Consider the following 18766-nt stretch of genomic DNA (forward strand, 5'->3'; position numbering starts at 1 on the left):
ACAATTCACTGCTGAATATTACTCTTAGAATTCAGTTTTTGACAAAAATTATAGTGAATTGAAAAAAGTCAAATGTACCATTTGGAGAACCAATTTGACGCTTATATCAGTAATTGATAACGCAATGATTTCATGAGTGGAACGGTATACATGATGGTGATTTTTTATTGCTTTCAGTAACTGTGTCATTGCAGCAACATCGCATTGCAATCGTACAACTTAACACGTTTCTGTACTCGATATATTTATCTCAAGACCTGGAAATATTTTCTAAAGATACAGAATAATTACACGTTTTATATTTACGTCTTATTATTGCCTAATATTGATGAAAAAAATACAACAATAAATAAATTTTCATTATTTTGTAATATTAATGAATTATTCACAATTCTTTCTCTGACCTCGGTTCTAAGGATAATAATATACCCGCAGCAGCACGCTTGTCGTATCATAATTCAGATAAACCAATTTTTCCATACACAGTTTCTACGTACTATTTGCTATGAATACTAAACGTGTACAAATAGTGAAAGAAAAGTAAATTCATTTAAAATTGATGTCGACATTGAAACGTGCTTCTTTTACAGTGATTTCGACACCTTGAGAAAATAACCACTGAATGCGAATAAATTAAAAAATGAAAAAAATAACGTAGACGTTATATAAACTGCTTGTGGCAGAATTTCGATTCGCTGCGGAATGAACGGCTTTCTTTTCGGATGAAACGAAGAACAAGTTTAGTTATTCTTCAGGAAGTATAATGTAGGTCATTGGACAAAATGGATTGCAGCTACTCAATTTTTCAAATATTTTCTCCTAATCGTTGGGTGCAGCTTGCAAATAGGAGCATCGATATCGTCTATCAAACACATGTAATCGCACACTAGATTACGTTAGCTTACAACTAGAGCTGTATGCGTCTACAGCGAAATAGTAACACTCTCGATGTCAACCTTATCCTACATCCAGTCATACATGTTTGCGTCACAAAGATATTCATCCTTCGGCAGTAGTTCATTACGAGTGCTATAATAAACTACATCAAAAGGAAGAACCACGAGATTAATAAATCAATATTGGTTGATCTTACGATACCTGTCGTTGATCGCGAAAAATCGACACAGATTTATCTGCAAGATAAAATGAAGCTACTATTACTACGAAACGCTATCTGATCGACGTAATTTTGCCTTCTTTCTTCTGTTCGCTGACGCCGTATTTTGTTATCACAGTGCAAATAAGTTACATTGAGACTCTAGTTGTGTCGATTACGGGAGATACCTCCAACATTCGCTTCTATCATCGCGAAAATAACGAAAGAAATAGAAGAATATTCTAGCGAATATGAACCGACAATTTCTTCTAGAAAGAAGATAAAAGACGAAGATAAAGACCGTGAATTTTTGCTAGATGTTAACTTCAATTTCGTATTCTGTCGTCGACCATAAACATGAGAATCTGCAAGTTGTTGTTCGTAATTTTCCTGTGCTTCGTATGGACGGAATGTAATACTCTAAAAGGACAAATTTTAAGATCGTGCATTTCAGCGAAGACCTGTGAAAATTGCCTGCAAGCCGGCCCTTCTTGTGCTTGGTGTAGTGATTCGGTAAATGTTCCAACATGCTTCTTCGATTGGATCAGTGAAGTTATTTCATTCAGACACGAAATTTGAGTTGTACGCTTTAAATTCTCTCTCTTTTGCATATACTTTCAGTCTTATTCGAATTCAACAATTGGAAGGCCGCGATGCAACTCACCGGAAAAATTGAAACAATTCGGTTGCCTACCACAGGAAATTCGTACGAGTTCTCCAGGGACGATAAAGTTTATCAAGGATTCGAATTTTCAGGATATGGAACCGGAACGAATACCGATACAATTGCGGCCGCAACGAATAAAAGTGACGATTCCACCTCATTCCGAGATAACAATTCCCATTCGTTATCGGCTGGCCAAGTACGTTCGTTTAACAGATAATCCATTTCCGAAATAACACGAACAACGCGAACAAGCCTGAACTTGCAAAACATAACTTCAATTTACTCAGTATAAAATTATTTTTCTTACGAAGATGTTGATAGATGTTGATAATGTATCAATGAAAAATTCATTAAATCTAACGATTTAAAATGATTCAGAAATTATCCACTAGACTTGTATTATCTAATGGACTTAACATGGTCGATGAGGGACGACAAGGAAACTTTGATCAGATTAGGGTGGAATATGAGTCAAACGTTTGGCAGCATCACCAATAACTTTCGTCTAGGCTTCGGTAGCTACGCTGACAAACCTGTGATGCCATATATCTTCCCAGGGCATGAGGAGAATCCTTGCAAGAGCGAGCACACTGAATGCTCTCCTATTTATTCTTATTGGCATCACTTAAAGTTAACTGGTGACATTCAGCGATTCATTACAGAAGTACGAGATTATCTGAAAGAAAGTTAAACTCAGAACGGATTAAATGGATTGAATTTCAGGTAAATAATAGCCAGGTTACTGGAAATGTTGACAACTTGGAAGGAGCGTTGGATGGACTCGTGCAGGCGATAGTTTGTACCAATGAAATTAATTGGGCGCGTCAGGCACGAAAAATTATTTTAGTGGCCACCGATGGACACTTACATACCGCTGGCGATGGAAAGGTAAGAAAAAGTTATCATTTAATAAACAGAGATTTCGATAATTACATACATAGAAAAGAGCACGTCTCACTGTCTTGATTCACCTCGATATGTATAAAATCAATTCGTGATTAATCGAGTATTGTTAAGGTCAATATTCTAAGTAATTTCACTACGATAACATATGCATATCAGAGTCAATGAGATCGGTGATGGGTACCCTCTTCTATGTTATTATCGAAATTTTAAGATATCTTATACGAGTATCTTCGTATGGTAATCAGTTAGGTGGTGCTGTAAAACGCCAGGACTTCAAATGTCATCTTGATGAACGTGGACAATACTCTTTAGCCGCACAATTCGACTATTCCTCGCTGGCAGAATTGTCAAGACTATTGCAGGAATATAAGATCAATGTAATATTCGCCGTGACGGAAGAGCGTCGTAATGAATACGAAGAGATCGTCAAGTTGCTGAGAGAAAAAGCAACGGTCGCGACTTTGACCAGCGACAGCTCGAACATTCTGGATATCATTGAGAATGCTTATCATCAGATTACCTCGAAATTGATCTTACGCGACAATTCTTCGAGTCCGCTGATAATGGAGTATTTTTCCAACTGCGGCGAGGGAAACGTTTCGGAGTGGAACACTTTGGAATGCGATGACATAAAGGAGGGACAGGTGTACGATTTCAAGGTTGTACTGTCTTACAAAGAATGTCCAAGGGATAAAGACCTATGGGTACATATAAACTATAAATATTAACTCGTATAAAACTTACATCATCTATACGCATGTTGTTTATGAATTGAAAATGAAGCTTTCAATGCAATTTGTTTATTTTTGATTTTCCAACCATATTCTTATTTTGAGACACAGACACACATACTTGACTTTACTTACATCGCGAATTCAGTCCCACGGCGTTAATGGCTTATATGAGAACATGACTTTATATTTTTGTCAGAGACAAAGGGTTGTGATCGAGGATGAACTGGCTTCTCAACTGTCAAATATAATAATCGATGTTGAGCTTCTGTGTGGTTGTAATTGCAAAGATACCGAAAGTTCTTATTGTCAGCACGGAACGTATGAATGTGGTTTATGCAAATGCGACTCTGGTTGGTCCGGTAAGAAGCTTTGATTTCTCCTTCGCAATGGAATTGTTTAATATTGATAAAACTCGCAGGTGAAACATGTGACTGTGATGAAAGTTCACTGTCAAATAACGTGCAGCAGTGTATCCGAGACAACTCAACGAGAATTTGTTCCGAGAGAGGTGACTGTGTTTGCGGAAAGTGTTTCTGCGATGATGGATACAAAGGAGAATTTTGTGAATGCTCTGCGTGTGACAAGGTAATTCTGGATTATTTACATATTACATACTACTTACATATTATACATACTGGAATTACATACTGTCATATAGCCATCACGTACTATACTCGCATTGTACAGTTTGTTCAGAAAACTTGTAGCACTTTCAATAGACGATTTATTCTATTATTATATCGTATTTTCTATATTATATATTTAATGAGATTTAAAGAGAACTATTCTTTATATACTTTGGGCAAAATACCGTTTAACAGATATACTATTTCCAATTGATCGTCAAATGCACTTACAGGGAAAGATCTAACATCATATCTAACATACTCATATTAACATTTGGCCAAAACTAATCCTGTCATTTCATTGAAAGGATTAAAGATGAAATTAATCTTCTTTTTATAGATGGATGGAATTGAATGCTCGAATAAAGGTACTTGCAATTGTGGTGTTTGCCAATGTATAGAAGGATGGGAAGGGAACGCTTGTCAGTGTCCATCAACCAATGAACTCTGTATCGCACCAGGAAGTCAAGAAATTTGCGCTGGTCACGGATACTGCGACTGTGGAGAGTGTCGGTTCGTATTTATTATTTGCGAAAAGATCCTGTTCCGTTGGAATATTTAAAATTCATATTAAATTATTGCATTCTTTGTAAACATGTCGAATGTTGTTCAGATGCAACGTTACCGCAGCAGACGGCTTCTATTATCGAGGTACTTATTGCGAATCAACGATAAGCACTGGTGGCAGTGGCCTGTGCGTTCTTTATGATCGTTGCGTAAACGCCACTGTCGAGGATCCGAAAAAGGCAAACGAATTTTGTCAAACGAATATTATCACTTACAACATTGAGAGAGTGGAATCCGTTGACATAGGTAAATTGAAAGAGCGTAAGTAAATAATATAATGACGTCAACGAGCCAACATAATGTTCATTTTAGGAAACGGACACCATTGTATCGTAAAAACAGTAATGGAGAGAACGACCTGTATCATACATTATATATACGAGTTTCAGAAAAACAATGTTGTCACCTTAAAAGTTGGTAACAAGGTATATATCCATATTTGATAATATTACTGTGGATACTTTGCAAATTCATATTTTTGTGAACATAATTATTTTAGGTATGAAATCGTTTTAGCTATTAAATATACAGAGTATTACATTTAGGATATTTTTCACGTATACATATATTAAGTCATCCCATAAGTAAAACAGTCGTAGATTCTTTTATACTAGTTGAAAATAAAAAATGACCTGTTAGCATTTAATAGGTGTTGAATTTTCCCGTATATTGTATAATTCTTTGTCCTGTTCAATTAGGTTTTCTATTCCAATTTTATAAACCTGTGATCATTCCGCATTACTTATGGGGTGATCCAATATTTCTGCATATTATGTGTATTCCGTGTAGTTTTTCACTTTCAACTTCCCCATAAATGCATAAAACCCACGTTACCCATTATTGTTGTACCTATTTTTTTAAATCTACACTGATACATTTAGCAATGTCACACTCTGGTACACGGAGCGGTCATCCCATCTGCAATCATCATCGGAACAGTATGCTTCGGACTCGCTTCTCTACTAATTTGGAAGTAAGAACCATATGATAAAGATTAATTGAATTACAATTTATTAGAGACAAATATTGATTATAAATCGGGTGCACAGGTGTTGGGCATCCATAAAAGACAAGAGGGAATATGAGAAGTTCATGAAGGAGCAACAGAAAACTGTGTTTAGCTTAAACCAAAATCCTCTGTTTAAATCGCCTATAAGCCGATACTCAGTTCCTTCGATGTACAAAGATGACTGAGAAATCAAATATCTTCGATTAAGTAGGTTAATTCAATTCAGTTTGATCGAAAGATTTGGAAGAACACATGGTACTATCATCAGACAATATATCGTTCCAGAAATGGTTTCCAGCGGAAAACGTGATGGACTGCAACATATGAAATTTTTTAATTCAAATCCGAATCTTTTATAATAATTTTTGAATTCGACATTTTTTTCAATCTTTTATGATAGAGAATCGGGCAACCACATGGAAAAGATGAAAAATGCATTTTTGTCAATTTTTTGACGTCATATACTTACAGGTAAATCATTGTAAGGTAGTTAGAAGAGGAATAAGTTCTTAGGCACAAAAATATAAGCTTCTTAAAAGTAAAAGTAGATAAATCTATGAAATTTTGTAAACAACCAAAGATATATATCTAATATTATGCCGATCGATATTTTTGATAAAACTAATTTTTAAATCGCTTATCATGTTTTCGGCCTATGGTCTTCAATTTATAGATGTTTGATTTAAAGAAATACTTTTTACATCTACTGATATATCTTCGACTACCCACGCAAATCCAAGAGGTTCTCTGTAAATAATATTTGTAGATGGTATATTATCGTGCCATATAGCTTCAATCGAGGACCCATCGGGAAATATGTATGTTCCTAAACCGGCCATCGTTCCGTTCAGATCTATTCTACCTCGATACTGAGCGTCGTTATTATACCTTAAGTAAATTGTATGTAATTTTATTTAATTATAGATCGTGAAATAGATTTTATTACTTAATATGAATATCGGCATTAGAAAACGTATCATCGTCCCATTCTCCGTGATACGTATCAAAATTATCAGTAGTATATGTTCCTCTTCCTACACAAGCAATTCAATTGACAGAGTTTCAAAAGTGGGCAATATCTCATAAAATGTTACCTTGCTTAAGCAAAAGTAATCGATCATAATTTATTTTATATTCTCCGTCGTAAACATCTCCATTCCAAAATGTAAATTTTCCGACTTTCGATTGTGCATTTTGATCTGCGACATCAGAATCATTTATCTTCGCCATTTTGCTGACACCTCGTCTCTTCATTTCAGAAAACAATCTCTTTGCAGTTTAATTTCCAATTCTTTGTACGTTTTCTTTTTACACAAATTATTATTATAATTTATAGTATGAAAGAAAAACAGAAATACAAAAACATCAAGTTCTTCTAATCGCCACCAATGTCGTAGCGCTGAAATAAGCACAAATCAGACTATACTAGTTAACGAATCAGAGCACCCGTCCTATTTTGTCAATAACACGGTTGGTTATAAGCAAAAAATCCTTGACATAAATTTTCATTTTGTTTCCAACAAGGAAGCGGTATGTCTTGCGTCTTATTTTATTCTTACTTTTTTTCCATATTCTATAATTTGCGAAAAATGATCTTCTGCTTGTGAAAACTACCTTTAAATCTGTAGCCACGTGACCTTGCAAACGACCTCTAATTTGGTATTTGTATCGTCTGTCTCTGGTTGTGCTTAACGATAACCCCTACATCATTGACACGCTCGGAACACGTTCATTGTAAAAGTGTCCAAGTAAGAGATCAGTAACGTCGAATTTCCTGCTACTTTCTACTAAAACCGGTAGTAGAAGATCCACGAATCATTCGAGATATGATACGAACGACAACGGGCCTACGTAATGAATTGGCAAACGCAATACTACGAAGTTCTGTGCGGACGAATACCATAAGATCTGTGATCATACGATGTCTTCACAGAAAATATGTTCAAAGGTATTTCATTTTCCATTATTACCATCTTAACTTATTGTTCTAAGTTTTGTCGTCCTCTGATTAAAATTTGTCTCATTGATTATGATTAAGGTTATCTTAAAGTCATTCTATCTTCCAATTCTACTTAAAAGTTTTCAAGTATGGCATTATTTCCACCTGTTATTGATGAGGATAATCAAAGCCATAAATGCAAATGATTTCATAATCCTCTTTTGCTTTTCTCTATTTTAGAACGATTTTGTTATATTTGATTTCCATTAGTCTCTTATTCATTCAGGATACTTAATAGCATAGATTTGTATTTTTACATTTCAAGGAAAATTTTACACATTCTTTTAGAAAAATTTATTCATTTTTATTTGATACTTAGGATTCAAATACATAACGCCTTACGTTTTACGGTAACTCCGTGGAAACAACAGTTAAGGTATTATGCAGATTATCCAGATCATGTCAAAGTGCAGCTTCCTGCGTTATCACCTACTATGGAAACAGGCACAATTGTCAATTGGCACAAAAAGGAAGGTAATGTAAATAATTCATGTGTATAATAAACTCATTAACAATTGTTAATGTTGTATCATCATTTTAGGTGACAAGTTGAATGAAGGTGATCTACTTGCTGAAATTGAAACTGATAAAGCTACGATGGGTTTTGAAACACCAGAAGAAGGTTATCTGGCAAAAATTATAGTAGCTGCAGGAACAAAAAATGTTGCTATAGGCAAATTAGTTTGTATAATTGTCCCTGATGAAAGTTCTGTAGCTGCCTTCAAAGATTTTAAAGACGATACTCCAGCAACTACTGCATCAAGTGTTACTACATCATCTACTCCTCTACCATCTACTCCTCCACCATCTACTCCTCCACCATCCCCTGTAACACCATCAGCACCTGCAGCACCTTCTGCCCCAAAATCACTGCCTACTGCATCAGGAGAGAGAATATATATTAGCCCATTGGCTAAAAGACTTGCAGCCGAAAAAGGCCTTTCTTTGGAGGTAATATAAAATTTAGATCATATAAAATTAAAAAATTTAAAATCTATTACTTTCTTAAAGGGTTTAAGAGGTTCAGGACTATATGGATCCATAACATCCAAAGATTTAGTAGGTGCACCAGCTATGGCTGTTCATCCTAAAGTAGCAACAGCAACAACTGCAACAGAAGGGACGGATGTTCCAGTATCCAGTATCCGCGCTATAATTGCAAAACGTTTACTGGAAAGCAAACAAACAATTCCACATTATTATTTATCAATAGATGTAAAAATGGACGCCGCTCTCGAAATGCGAGAACAATTTAACAAAATGTTGGAAAAAGAAAAAATAAAGCTTAGTGTAAATGACATCATTATCAAGGGAATGGCTATGGCTTGTAAAAAAGTACCTGAAGGTAACAGTGCATGGTTGGGAGAAGTTATTAGACAGTAAGTAATATGTTGCAATAAATAATTGCTATTAGTGGCAGGGATTATAATCCTATGGATTAAATTTCCTCTTTCTTTTTCTTTTTCTTTTTTTTTTTTTTAGATACAATAATGTTGACGTAAATGTAGCAGTCAGTACAGAAAGTGGTTTAATTACACCGATAGTTTTTGGTGCGGACACAAAGGGAATAGTTCAGATTAGTAAGGATGTAAAAGAATTAGCAACAAAAGCGAGAGAAGGAAAATTGCAGCCGCAAGAGTTCCAAGGAGGAACTATCACTTTGTCAAATTTAGGAATGTTTGGCATTAAAAATTTTTCTGCCATCATAAACCCTCCTCAATCAATCATTTTAGCTGTAGGCACAACTGAAACCAGGTTAATACCCGCCAAAAATGAAAAAGGGTAAGTGTTTTTTTCCAGCTTTTTTTTACGTAATATTTTATATTTTATTCTTTAGTGACTTATTTTTTTTAGATTTACAACCACCCAATTTATGTCTGTCACTGCCAGTTGTGATCACCGTACCGTAGACGGTGCGGTAGGCGCGCAGTGGTTAACAGCTTTTAAGAACTTCATGGAAAATCCAACAACTATGTTGTTGTAGTAAATTTAGCCATGGAAAAGTTCAATGGAGTAGTTTCAACAGGTGCAAAAGAAACATTGTTATGTTCAGGAAGGTGACCAAGAATATTCTGTACATTTGTGTATAGTACAATATAAAATTGTGTTACTTTACGCATTTGTAAACCATCAATTTTTGATAGATTCGAATTTTTCAAAGTCACATTGTATTTCTTTATTTGTATTTCTTATGTAAAAACATCGTTAGGACAACAATATTTGCGGAATCAAGGTGACACTATACCATTAGATCATATTTTTCCTAATGTACTATATATGTGGTTTTTCATTGAATATAAAGTAAAAGACTGACGATTAATTTCATCATTAAATAAAATAACAATCTCATTACTTTATTATTGGTGTAAAAACCACATCTTTGCTCCAGCAATAGTAGTGGTCACGTGTAAATATGTGTATTTATGAAATAATATTATGGCCACATATATTGCAATAATTTAATTATAACTTAGGGGAAATTGTGGAGGAAAATGTGTCAAAATGTTTATAGTAAGTAATATACGTAAATGTATATCATATTTAATAAATTGTAACTTACAGATTTAATGTTATTTTTATTTTTAAGCTTGTGTTATATCTATGGATACTTAAAATAACATTATAATTCTATTATATTATGTAATAAGTAATAATAATCGTGATAATCATATAATGTCATTTATGAAGATTGAAGAAAGCGCGGTTACCGATCATACTGATGGAACTGCGGTCAGAGAGGAAATGAGAATACTCGCACTAATACACCTGGTTGTTCCCGAACTAGTGCTGCACCATTCGGCCAAATGCTGAAGTTAAAATTAACATATACAATATCCTATAAAATTAGGGATCTACTCTGTTTGGTTCTTTGAGATTATTGCGAGTGCGAGTAAATATGTTAAAAAGACAGCTGTTGACTATCTTGGCCGAAGGATAGATTAGAATATATGTTTGGATCACAGGACGTAACACTTATATTATTGCGAAATATATATGGATCATAATTAACATCGTTTTTTAAATAAAGTGTGTTTTTTTAAATATTATGATCATATACATTTATAAATATAAAGTTAATTTTGAATTCATAACCAATCTTATTAAAAGAAAAATGTATTAGATTATCCAATGATCATAAAGCTTTAAAATCAGAATACACTGTGTTTAGGATATTGTAAATTAAAATAAGGCGTCGTTATTCAATAACAATGTTGTCAAAGATTTTATTCGATAAGTTCATCTTTAGGATTAAACGTGTAGCGCTACTAACGTGTATATGTATACTTCAGTTTGGAATTATCAGGAAACGGAAATCCAGACATCATTCTCACGGAATTGTCAAGATTTTTCGAGTTATAGAAACAAATATAAAATTTTATCAATCACATTACATTTTAAATCAATATGAAGGTAATACCTAAATAATACAGCGAAGAAGAAAATAGGTAAATATGTCAATAATTCGGTAAAAATATTTAATATATCTATATATACTTATTGGCATTTATGTTGTAAGTAGTAGACGAATATTTCAAATAGATGTTGAATAATGATCAAATATCAAATGCTATATGTATTTAACGATTATACCATACTTTATTTATAAATTTCATATTTAAGAAATAATTTCCCGTAACTTATTTTTTATTATATAACAATGTAAAGCTTAACATTTTTCAATAATAATATAACATTCAAAATGTTATATTATTTTGAATTTTTGAAAAGCAGCAACTAATAGAATTTGTTGATTATAACGCCATCATTTGATAACACTTTCTTCATTATATTATACATATATTTTCATTGTTTAAATAATATAAGATTATGAACTAGTTATAATACACTTTATATCGTATTTGGTGTTATTTTACTTACAAAAGTGTAAGGAACATGTTGGTAAAAGTTTCATAAGTTTTCGCAAAAAAGCTGATTATTTGATTCGTTTTAATCATTTTAGAACAATAATATTATATCTTAATTAAAAAGGACAGTGTAAATGGTAAGAAATATATCTCTAGGAACCATTTAATAGATATATATTGTTCATATACATTATATTGTATAAAAATATGTCACGTGTAAACGCCAACCAATCCCGAACGATCAACCATAGTAATGAATGAAACTTCTACTAACATATTTGTTATATTTTTCTAAATAAAATGAAACCAAACACGGTATAATTTGAAGCATATTCAGAAACAGATATAATATATGGTAAACTAATAAAAAATATATAAAATAAATAAATAGTATGAAGGAACTATATTTAATTATTGCTATTATCTATCTCAGATAGAAAAGTAGAACCGTACAATGAAATAGGCTTTTGTAGCGTGACACTATATCGATTATAGCTCGTTTATGATGGAACTAAATAGGTTCTTATATATGCTAGGATAGAATAACTTCCACACTTGGCCGCGTGATGCAGCTCCTGTATTGTAGAACAACCAGAACAGTGGCATGAGTATTCTTATTTCTTCACTATCTTAACATACTATGAATGTCTCAGAGAGAGAGACAGAGACACTCTACTCATCTCTGTCTGTCTGGTAAGAACACTAACTCTGTTGTCTTCCATGTTGATTTCTCACGACTAGTCATGGCTCAATTTTCGGGCGATTTTCCCTAGCGAGTGTCGAGACCTGTTTATATAACCGTGGTTCATATTGTTGCCAATATAGTTTGAAAGTCACACAATTTTACTGTGGGAATATCCTATAGATGATAGCAGACGACAGATTTATCAGAAACTGTTTTAGAACTAGCACAAGTTGTTATTACACGAACATAATTTTTGTAATCATCAAAAATCATATTTTAGTATTCTATTGACTACATGTACAACTGGTTAGTACTTTTCTAACAAAAGTTTCTGTGAATATACATATTTTTTCCAATAATAATTATATATAAATATTACGATTTTACAATAGAAAAATTTTCATGTAAATGGAAGTAATATACAGGATGTTTTAGAAAAGATTCCGATCTTAAGACTTAAAGATCTTATAGCATTCACCAAATAAAAAATATCTAATTAACATTGGTCATAAAAACAATCCTTTTCATATAAAATCAACTTTTGTTGTTTATTAGCGTTGGATATCATAAGTGAGTCTTTTCGCAACACATTGAATTATATAGTTAATGAAAGCAACCGTATTCACTAGTATGTAGGTAGTACTCATATACATAATACTATCCTACACTCATAGTTCGGTTTACGATTCTTTAGAAGACTCTTTAATGTTACGCATAATTGCTTGACAGTGTATTTTTTCAACGTTTGGAAGACAACAAATAATTTTACATGCCGACTATTATGAAAATCATTTACAATTTATACAATTATGTATATTCATATAAAGTCGGAATAATTGAGTTGAATTCCACAATGACGAGTTAAATCATTTAAATGCCAAAAATTAAAGGATGGATGTTACGGATAATGTTGATGGAGCTTTAGATCCTCGAATACAGGTAATTATCTTTATAACAATAATTTTTCCATTTGTTTTGCTTGTGCCAATAAATATGTATATTTTTTAAAGTTATAGGTTATATGCGTAAATAAATGATTACTAAATGCAAACGTAATGCCTAATACAGCCTGGTACCATGTCCCACTTTGCTTTCACTTCATTTTCATTCTCAACTTTTGTCAAATAATAAATGTATATATCTAATAGTAGTTATTTAATTGTATTTATTTTGTAATTATTTTGATAATGTTCTTAAAATAGTTATTTAATATATAATATCTATATAATATCTATTTGCAAACAATGTATAACATGTAATTATTTTTATTTTCTTAACGTTATTAGTTAATATCAAAATAATAATTGTTTTTATTATAACAATAATTATTATTATTTTAACGAATAATTTGTAAGTAGTAATTCTAACAAATTAAAATTATAATTTGATCTATAATTTATCGAATGTAAAAATTGTCTGTTTTTTATTAAATAGGAAATTTGTAATTATAAATATTAAAATCTTTGTAATAGTAAAAATATCAACCATTAAGAAATAAAAAGAATAGCAATTATATAATAATTAAAATAATTAGAAATACTTCCATGAAATTTAACTATATATAAAAAACAATATCTCAAAGAATATATGAAATCCAGTTATAATCTTTTATGACATTGAAAATACAAAATACTAATATATTGCATATTAGACAAAATTATATGTAGCATATAGAAATTGTCATTAAAAGATAAGTGCCACAAAATTATTCAGTATAAATCATTTTGAATTTTTAGATTGAGTTAGAGAATTTGAACGATGCAACAGATGATATAAACAAACTTGAAACTGAATTGGATGTAAGTATTATTAATTCTTTCAGACAATGAAGTTAAAAGCTTTTTGTTCTTTGCGTATAAGCTATATTAGGATATTGATTAAATAATTTTACATAACATTTATGATGTTCAATTTGTATATAAATGTATTAGTTTTTTTTTTAATAATATTTAATTTTTAATGATATATAATATTTATTGTTCAGGAAGCTCACACTGCTTTTAGGCAACTATTATCTGAAACTACCAAAAGATTAAAGGAAATATTAAGTAAAGTAGGAAATAGTTGCGTTGAAAAAGCAAGGTGTTACTATGAAGCACTTGAAGTGGCGCGTCAAGCTCAGGTGAGACCATAATTAAAATATTTATTAAATTTTGAGATATAATTGAATAAAATTTGATACAGATAAAATGTCAACAACAAGCTCAACTATTCCAAAGAGCAAGCGAAATTCATGTGGCAGCAAAAGAAACTGTGGCATTAGCTGAGAGTAGATTTATGTCACATCAACATGAATGGAATTTTGATCAAGCATGGCAGGATATGCTAAATCATGCAACGCTTAAAGTAAATATGATAAATTAATAAACATTAAACTATATAGTAAAAAGAAATGGTGATAATTATGTTGAAACATGTACATATGAATATGATGAAGAGAGATTAAAAGTTCGATTCAGTTAATTTTGATTATATTATGACTTAGGTTATGGACGCTGAAAATCAAAAAGCAGAATGTGGTAGAGAACATTACAGAAGGGCAGTATTGTTTCATAATGCTGAGAAAAGATTGTTGCAACTAGAGGAAAAACATCGTCGTTCCATAATAAAAGCGCGACCATATTTCGAAGTCAAAGCACAATGTGATCAAATGTTAGCAACTCAGAAAGAACGAGTCGAATGTTTACAAAAAGCAATACAAGATGCAAAGACTAATTATGCCACAAGTCTCCGTAGGTTGGAAGAAATTAGTAATGAAATACATCAACAGCGTCGAGATTATGGTACATACTACTTCATATTATTATTTTGATCAATAATTCTTTATAGTTAGATTTTTTAACTTTATGTTAATTATATCTTTTAAATCGCATTTACAGATTTTATAGCTAATGGACCCAGAGAACCAGGCGTTGGTGCAGAATTAGTTAGTCCACAAAAGAATTCAAACTATGACATAGAATTTAACCAATTAAATGGCAATAAAATAAAGGATTTCATGAATAATCGGCTAAAGAAATATAATAGAATACAAGATTATGATGTGAGTAAATATTTTATTGTGTTTTTGTTATAAAAATTTGTGCACCGATAAACATCAATTCTTAATTGTTTCTTGTATTACAGAATGATTATCAATTACAAGAGGATACTGAAAATCTTGGGAAAAGATCGGTTGATGGAAGTGAAGCAATATCTTCTCAATGGGAGTTTGAGCTAGGAGCTAACATAGAAAATTTGAATAATTTATCTGTCAACAATTCCGTGCTTGATCATGATAGTAAAAACGAAAGTATGTTTGATTTACATTTCTATAACGAGGAAAATGCAAAATCAAATAATTTCATACAAGAATTAAATTATAAACTTTTGCAAGATACAGATCATTTCATGCAAAATTTAAGTCAATCAAAAAAATTAAATGATTTTCAAATGTTGAAAAATTCATTTGTAAATACGCGTTTAACAAAACATGTTGAAGAACCAAATTCAGTAAAAAGCGAAGTTATTGATTCAGTAATGTTAAACAAACATAAAAGTAATTTAAAGAATTGTGTATCGAAATCGTTAAATAATACTCCTATAAAAACAAATATACTTAGTTTCAGCTCGAAATTTACGGAAATGAGTATACGTCAATGTATAGCAAAATGTGTGCCAAATAACGTTTTCAATTTTGGTTTTAGTAATAACAAATCTCAAAGTAGCAGCGATATTAATTTATCTTTAAATCTTGATACCAATTCCATAGAAAAACAACAAAGTTTAGATGATATTATAGATCATAAGACTGATCGTGAGAATCTCAAATTTGATAATGTTACAAATTTAGAATATAATAATACGTTGAAAATAAAAGAAGCTAATGATAATGGCCTAAATACTGCAAAAAATGTCCATGATGCACAATTTAATGACTTTAACAGGATAAATTTACAACCGAAGTTTAGATCTAATTCTACACATTTCTTATCTTTTAGTGCCAGCTTATCGCCAATAGAAGTAAAATCGATTGTAAATTTATCAAGTGAAAAGTTTTTGAATAGAAATTTAACTGATTGTAATCAATCTGTTCCAAAACCAAAAGAAGAGCAATTAAGTGTTAATGAATTACCATTATTGTCACTATTTGAGGAAGGTAATTCCTTGATCAATAGTAAAACTAAAAGTTTTAGTATGATTAATTTAGGTGAAAACCGGAATTTCACACTATCGGGTGACTTACGTTTAAATAATACAAAAACCTTAAGCACAGAAAAATTGGCAAACTTGAAAGATGGTTTCTTTTTTTAAGTCTACAAGATAAAGAATAAAAATTACAATCAAGTGAAACAAATGTGATATATTATAAATTTTATAATTTTTTAAATAAGTTTAAACATAATTTCATAAATGGAATTGTACTATTTTTTACTTTGAATCATATACGAAAGTTCAATAATATTGATTGTATAAATTTTGTTTGACAAGTAGCTATAAAATAGAAATAAATATGAATTATTTATCAAAGAAGAAATTTATAAAAAGTAATTACATAAAAATAACATTTTATTAGTGCAAGATGTATGCAAATCTCATGCATATCAAATGTAGCAACTTAATTTGGGCTTTAAAAATATATATATAAGAAAAGACGTTATGTCAAGAAATTTGTATCTTTATGATAACATTTTGTGACAAGTACATAGTTCATACTTATGTTCAATTATTCATTAAATTATTTTTCATTATGGTTTATTATTGGCGCACTTTATTAATTATATATATTGCTTTTCTCAATTCTGTATGTTTATTGCAGAATTTTCATGTTATAGAAAATTGTATATTTATGATTCAAATTGAAAAATATTTTGTTTTTATGTAGAAAAAGTGATATCAATTTTTATAAGAATGTAATCAATTGAAATTGTATCTAAATACGTATGTAAAAAATGTGTATTTTTTATCAGCAAAAATTTTAAAATTAATTTTATTATATAGAATTTATATTTGTAATACAGGCTTCTTACTTCATTTTTAATTTGTATAATCGTATAATAATTTTCGTTTTCATATTAAGTTTTTAGGCAATCTTTTTTGGTGCTGTATAATTTATTAAAAAACTTTTCTTGTACAGCATAATTTTAGAATAATATAATTATTATAAAATTATCTGAAATTAATCAAATTAATTAACATTTAATTCCTTTATATTAAAAGTTTGCAGTTTCCTACTGATTTTAATAATTAAATGCAAAACCTATGAATGCCATTAATAATGTTGATTTGTCATTTATGATTTAATAGAAATTCATTTGTATTCTTTTATGTAAATATTGTATACAGATTTATAGATTTAAATAATAAAAATTGTATTGGCCTGTAGTGCTTTTTTACTTGAGCTATGTATGGTACCATTTCCTGAACTGAGAATATAATTTTTATATTTTAAGATAATAGTTAAAATTAACGTTAGTATTTAGTAGGATTTTCGTTTTGTAAGATTTTCAATCTCGTATATTTATATGTATATATAACTTTTGCGTTATATATAAATATACCAATTTTAACATTAATATTTAATTTTTTTAAGATTATATTATATAAATTTGTGCTTATATTATAAATAATATCATTAGGGACGCCGTAGATAAAATAATTGGCATAAATTTTTGGTAATTATTAAATTATCTTTTCGATGAGAATTTTAAAAAATGAGATAGATGAAATTTTAAATAAAGATCTACAAATACAATAATAAAAATAGAAAAGACAATAATACTCGTCAACATCGTTAAATGTATTTCTAATCTTCAAAGGGTAGTCAAATATTTGAAGGTTTCGAGAAGTGACAAAGGAGATAGGTGTCAAAATGGTTTTTCATATCTAATCGGCAAATCATACGTATCGAAGTTTACATCGTCAATGTACGTAAAACGTTTTTAAATAGTAAATTGCAGCGAACGGAAAACAAAAGCTTTCATTAACGAACATTTTACATGCACGTTTAAATTATCCATTTCTTCGAAAATATTGGAAATATTGAAATTGTTCATGAATTTATGGAAGTCAAGAAAATTGAAGAATTTTCCTGGAATTAATAATACAATATTGATTATATACTTAGCAATACTTTGAAATTTGGTAATTATCTGTCTTTTTCACTGTGAAAATCTTTTATTGTTATTTTATAAATATTACATATATAATTTGTATTAAATTTGAATTTTCTTTCTCATTTGTCTTTCCACGTATAAATAAAAACATAATAAGTAAAATATAATAAATATAATACATATAAAATAAAAATACAAATAAAAAATTTGTAATGTTTATAAAAAAATTGAAATCAGAGTGCTATCTTTTTTAATTTTATAAAAATTGCAATTTTATAACTAATATTAAATAAGTAAAAAATATTCATCGGTTAATTACGTATATAGTTACATTTTTCATACTGAAATTTTGGAAATTATAACTTTGTCTAGAATGAAAAGATATATATATTTGTATTTTCCCATAACTTTTTCAAATTAATCTTGGGATGATTATATACATTTATTTTGGAAGAACAATAAAGAAAAAATGCATGAATTAAATTAGCAAAAGTTATAATAATATCCGTAACATTT

General features: G+C 30.2%; 4 protein-coding genes across 7 annotated transcripts; 3 read left to right on the forward strand and 1 right to left on the reverse strand.

Annotated features, from left to right (window-relative positions):
- Positions 1 to 927: 927 nt before the first annotated feature.
- Positions 928 to 6152, forward strand: LOC122572442 (integrin beta-nu-like). Of its 3 annotated transcripts, XM_043737395.1 has the most exons (14): positions 928 to 1473; positions 1551 to 1609; positions 1718 to 1959; positions 2142 to 2427; positions 2487 to 2651; positions 2915 to 3373; positions 3600 to 3762; positions 3822 to 3988; positions 4370 to 4542; positions 4643 to 4842; positions 4909 to 5021; positions 5478 to 5569; positions 5646 to 5812; positions 5891 to 6152. In XM_043737395.1, exons 3-13 carry the CDS (start codon positions 1856 to 1858, stop codon positions 5788 to 5790), a joined length of 2067 nt encoding a protein of 688 aa, XP_043593330.1. In that variant the 5' UTR covers positions 928 to 1473; positions 1551 to 1609; positions 1718 to 1855; the 3' UTR covers positions 5791 to 5812; positions 5891 to 6152. The 3 variants fall into 3 exon arrangements, with proteins under 3 accessions (XP_043593330.1, XP_043593329.1, XP_043593331.1); XM_043737394.1 differs by having other exon boundaries at positions 928 to 1609; XM_043737396.1 differs by lacking the exons at positions 928 to 1473; positions 1551 to 1609 and having other exon boundaries at positions 1818 to 1959; positions 2156 to 2427.
- LOC122572456 lies at positions 5684 to 6875 on the reverse strand. The gene is made up of 3 exons (XM_043737419.1): positions 6700 to 6875; positions 6552 to 6639; positions 5684 to 5919 (listed from the first exon to the last, which is right to left on the reverse strand). The coding sequence occupies exons 1-3, from the start codon at positions 6857 to 6859 to the stop codon at positions 5823 to 5825; spliced, it is 345 nt and encodes a 114-aa protein (XP_043593354.1). The 5' UTR covers positions 6860 to 6875; the 3' UTR covers positions 5684 to 5822.
- A 143-nt stretch (positions 6876 to 7018) lies between these two features.
- On the forward strand, positions 7019 to 10172 carry LOC122572446 (dihydrolipoyllysine-residue acetyltransferase component of pyruvate dehydrogenase complex, mitochondrial). Its single transcript, XM_043737401.1, has 7 exons — positions 7019 to 7135; positions 7234 to 7553; positions 7924 to 8078; positions 8146 to 8555; positions 8616 to 8983; positions 9087 to 9386; positions 9459 to 10172. Exons 2-7 carry the CDS (start codon positions 7432 to 7434, stop codon positions 9586 to 9588), a joined length of 1485 nt encoding a protein of 494 aa, XP_043593336.1. The 5' UTR covers positions 7019 to 7135; positions 7234 to 7431; the 3' UTR covers positions 9589 to 10172.
- Positions 10173 to 12324: 2152 nt separating this feature from the next.
- Positions 12325 to 17067, forward strand: LOC122572444 (uncharacterized protein PF11_0213-like). 2 transcript variants are annotated; one of them, XM_043737398.1, is made up of 8 exons: positions 12325 to 12461; positions 12885 to 13094; positions 13892 to 13954; positions 14140 to 14277; positions 14340 to 14501; positions 14641 to 14938; positions 15035 to 15198; positions 15282 to 17067. In XM_043737398.1, the coding sequence occupies exons 2-8, from the start codon at positions 13047 to 13049 to the stop codon at positions 16446 to 16448; spliced, it is 2040 nt and encodes a 679-aa protein (XP_043593333.1). In that variant the 5' UTR covers positions 12325 to 12461; positions 12885 to 13046; the 3' UTR covers positions 16449 to 17067. The 2 variants fall into 2 exon arrangements, with proteins under 2 accessions (XP_043593333.1, XP_043593332.1); XM_043737397.1 differs by lacking the exon at positions 12325 to 12461 and having other exon boundaries at positions 12798 to 13094.
- Positions 17068 to 18766: the final 1699 nt, after the last annotated feature.

The sequence above is a fragment of the Bombus pyrosoma genome, linkage group LG11 (genome assembly GCF_014825855.1).
Source record: "Bombus pyrosoma isolate SC7728 linkage group LG11, ASM1482585v1, whole genome shotgun sequence".
NCBI classification, from domain to species: domain Eukaryota; kingdom Metazoa; phylum Arthropoda; class Insecta; order Hymenoptera; family Apidae; genus Bombus; species Bombus pyrosoma.

Bases quoted from the DNA above. Each gene is read 5' to 3' on its own strand.
- LOC122572442 (XM_043737394.1), top strand. From the start codon at position 1,454: ATGAGAATCTGCAAGTTGTTGTTCGTAATTTTCCTGTGCTTCGTATGG. The intron at 1,610-1,717 runs GTAAATGTTCCA...ATATACTTTCAG, and splicing joins GTGCTTGGTGTAGTGATTCG to TCTTATTCGAATTCAACAAT. The intron at 2,428-2,486 runs GTACGAGATTAT...ATTGAATTTCAG, and splicing joins TTCAGCGATTCATTACAGAA to GTAAATAATAGCCAGGTTAC.
- LOC122572446 (XM_043737401.1), top strand. From the start codon at position 7,432: ATGATACGAACGACAACGGGCCTACGTAATGAATTGGCAAACGCAATA. The intron at 8,079-8,145 runs GTAATGTAAATA...TCATCATTTTAG, and splicing joins CAATTGGCACAAAAAGGAAG to GTGACAAGTTGAATGAAGGT. The intron at 8,556-8,615 runs GTAATATAAAAT...ACTTTCTTAAAG, and splicing joins AAAAAGGCCTTTCTTTGGAG to GGTTTAAGAGGTTCAGGACT.
- LOC122572444 (XM_043737398.1), top strand. From the start codon at position 13,047: ATGGATGTTACGGATAATGTTGATGGAGCTTTAGATCCTCGAATACAG. The intron at 13,955-14,139 runs GTAAGTATTATT...TTTATTGTTCAG, and splicing joins AACTTGAAACTGAATTGGAT to GAAGCTCACACTGCTTTTAG. The intron at 14,502-14,640 runs GTAAATATGATA...ATTATGACTTAG, and splicing joins TAAATCATGCAACGCTTAAA to GTTATGGACGCTGAAAATCA.
- LOC122572456 (XM_043737419.1), bottom strand. From the start codon at position 6,859: ATGAAGAGACGAGGTGTCAGCAAAATGGCGAAGATAAATGATTCTGAT. The intron at 6,640-6,699 runs GTAACATTTTAT...TTGCTTGTGTAG, and splicing joins ATTACTTTTGCTTAAGCAAG to GAAGAGGAACATATACTACT. The intron at 5,920-6,551 runs GTAATAAAATCT...CATATGTTGCAG, and splicing joins AATGCCGATATTCATATTAA to TCCATCACGTTTTCCGCTGG.